The sequence below is a fragment of the Plasmopara halstedii genome (genome assembly GCF_900000015.1).
Source record: "Plasmopara halstedii genome assembly, contig: Scaffold_110, whole genome shotgun sequence".
NCBI lineage: Eukaryota > Oomycota > Peronosporomycetes > Peronosporales > Peronosporaceae > Plasmopara > Plasmopara halstedii.
In genome coordinates this window covers 856398-857074 of record NW_020187031.1, presented here as the reverse complement: position 1 = coordinate 857074, position 677 = coordinate 856398, and the positions used below count along the sequence as shown (strand labels likewise).

The following is a 677-nucleotide window of genomic DNA, read 5'->3' as shown; positions in this document are numbered from 1 at the left end:
CTAAGTTAAGTTTTCTTAATTCATGGATGACGTAGCAAGTAACAATGCTTCAGGCGCTATAACCGCGGGTTCCTTTACACTCGCGACACTGCAGGAAGCCGCCAAGGCACAAAAAGAATGGGCCAAATATGTTGCTTTTGATGGGGAGGGGCGAATTTTGTTTGGCAACGTGAAACCACTCGATGGCGAGATCACGTAAGTTGCAAGGCTATAAAAACTTCTTACTAGTATCAAGTGACGAGCTTATCATGTTGTTTCTACAGTGGCTTCTTAAAACTCTTCAACAAGCGCGAGGATACGATAGCATCGGGTGTAGTATTGCTAGGCGAGCAGTACGACGTTCATCGGTAGGACTTGGATACTACTTCTACCTCTTTTCAAGCTTATTTAATGCTGTTTAATGAGCTGTAGATTTCATCCTCCGCTTATTTACGGCCGTCGTGGAGATCCATCGCTAGAAGAAGGCGAAGGCATTGCGATATGTAAAATAGTGCAAGGGAATCGCACGCTCTTCTGTCTTATCACTTACGTGTATCCAACGTTGTCAGCGCGTGCAGTACCGCAATTAAAAGAATTTTGCGAAGCTCAGTGTAAGTAGCCTCAATAGTGTAATAAAAAGTGGCGACAGATCTAATAAAATTAATTATGATGCTGGTGTAGTGGCTATGCTTGGGTGA

At 43.6% G+C, this 677-nt stretch overlaps 1 protein-coding gene across 1 annotated transcript; it reads left to right on the top strand.

Moving 5' to 3' along the window:
• Nucleotides 1–22: 22 nt before the first annotated feature.
• Nucleotides 23–677, top strand: PHALS_00184 (hypothetical protein PPTG_04609; the record flags this gene model as incomplete). Its single annotated transcript, XM_024728814.1, has 4 exons — nt 23–195; nt 264–347; nt 412–590; nt 661–677. 4 exons carry the CDS (start codon nt 23–25, stop codon nt 675–677), a joined length of 453 nt encoding a protein of 150 aa, XP_024572224.1.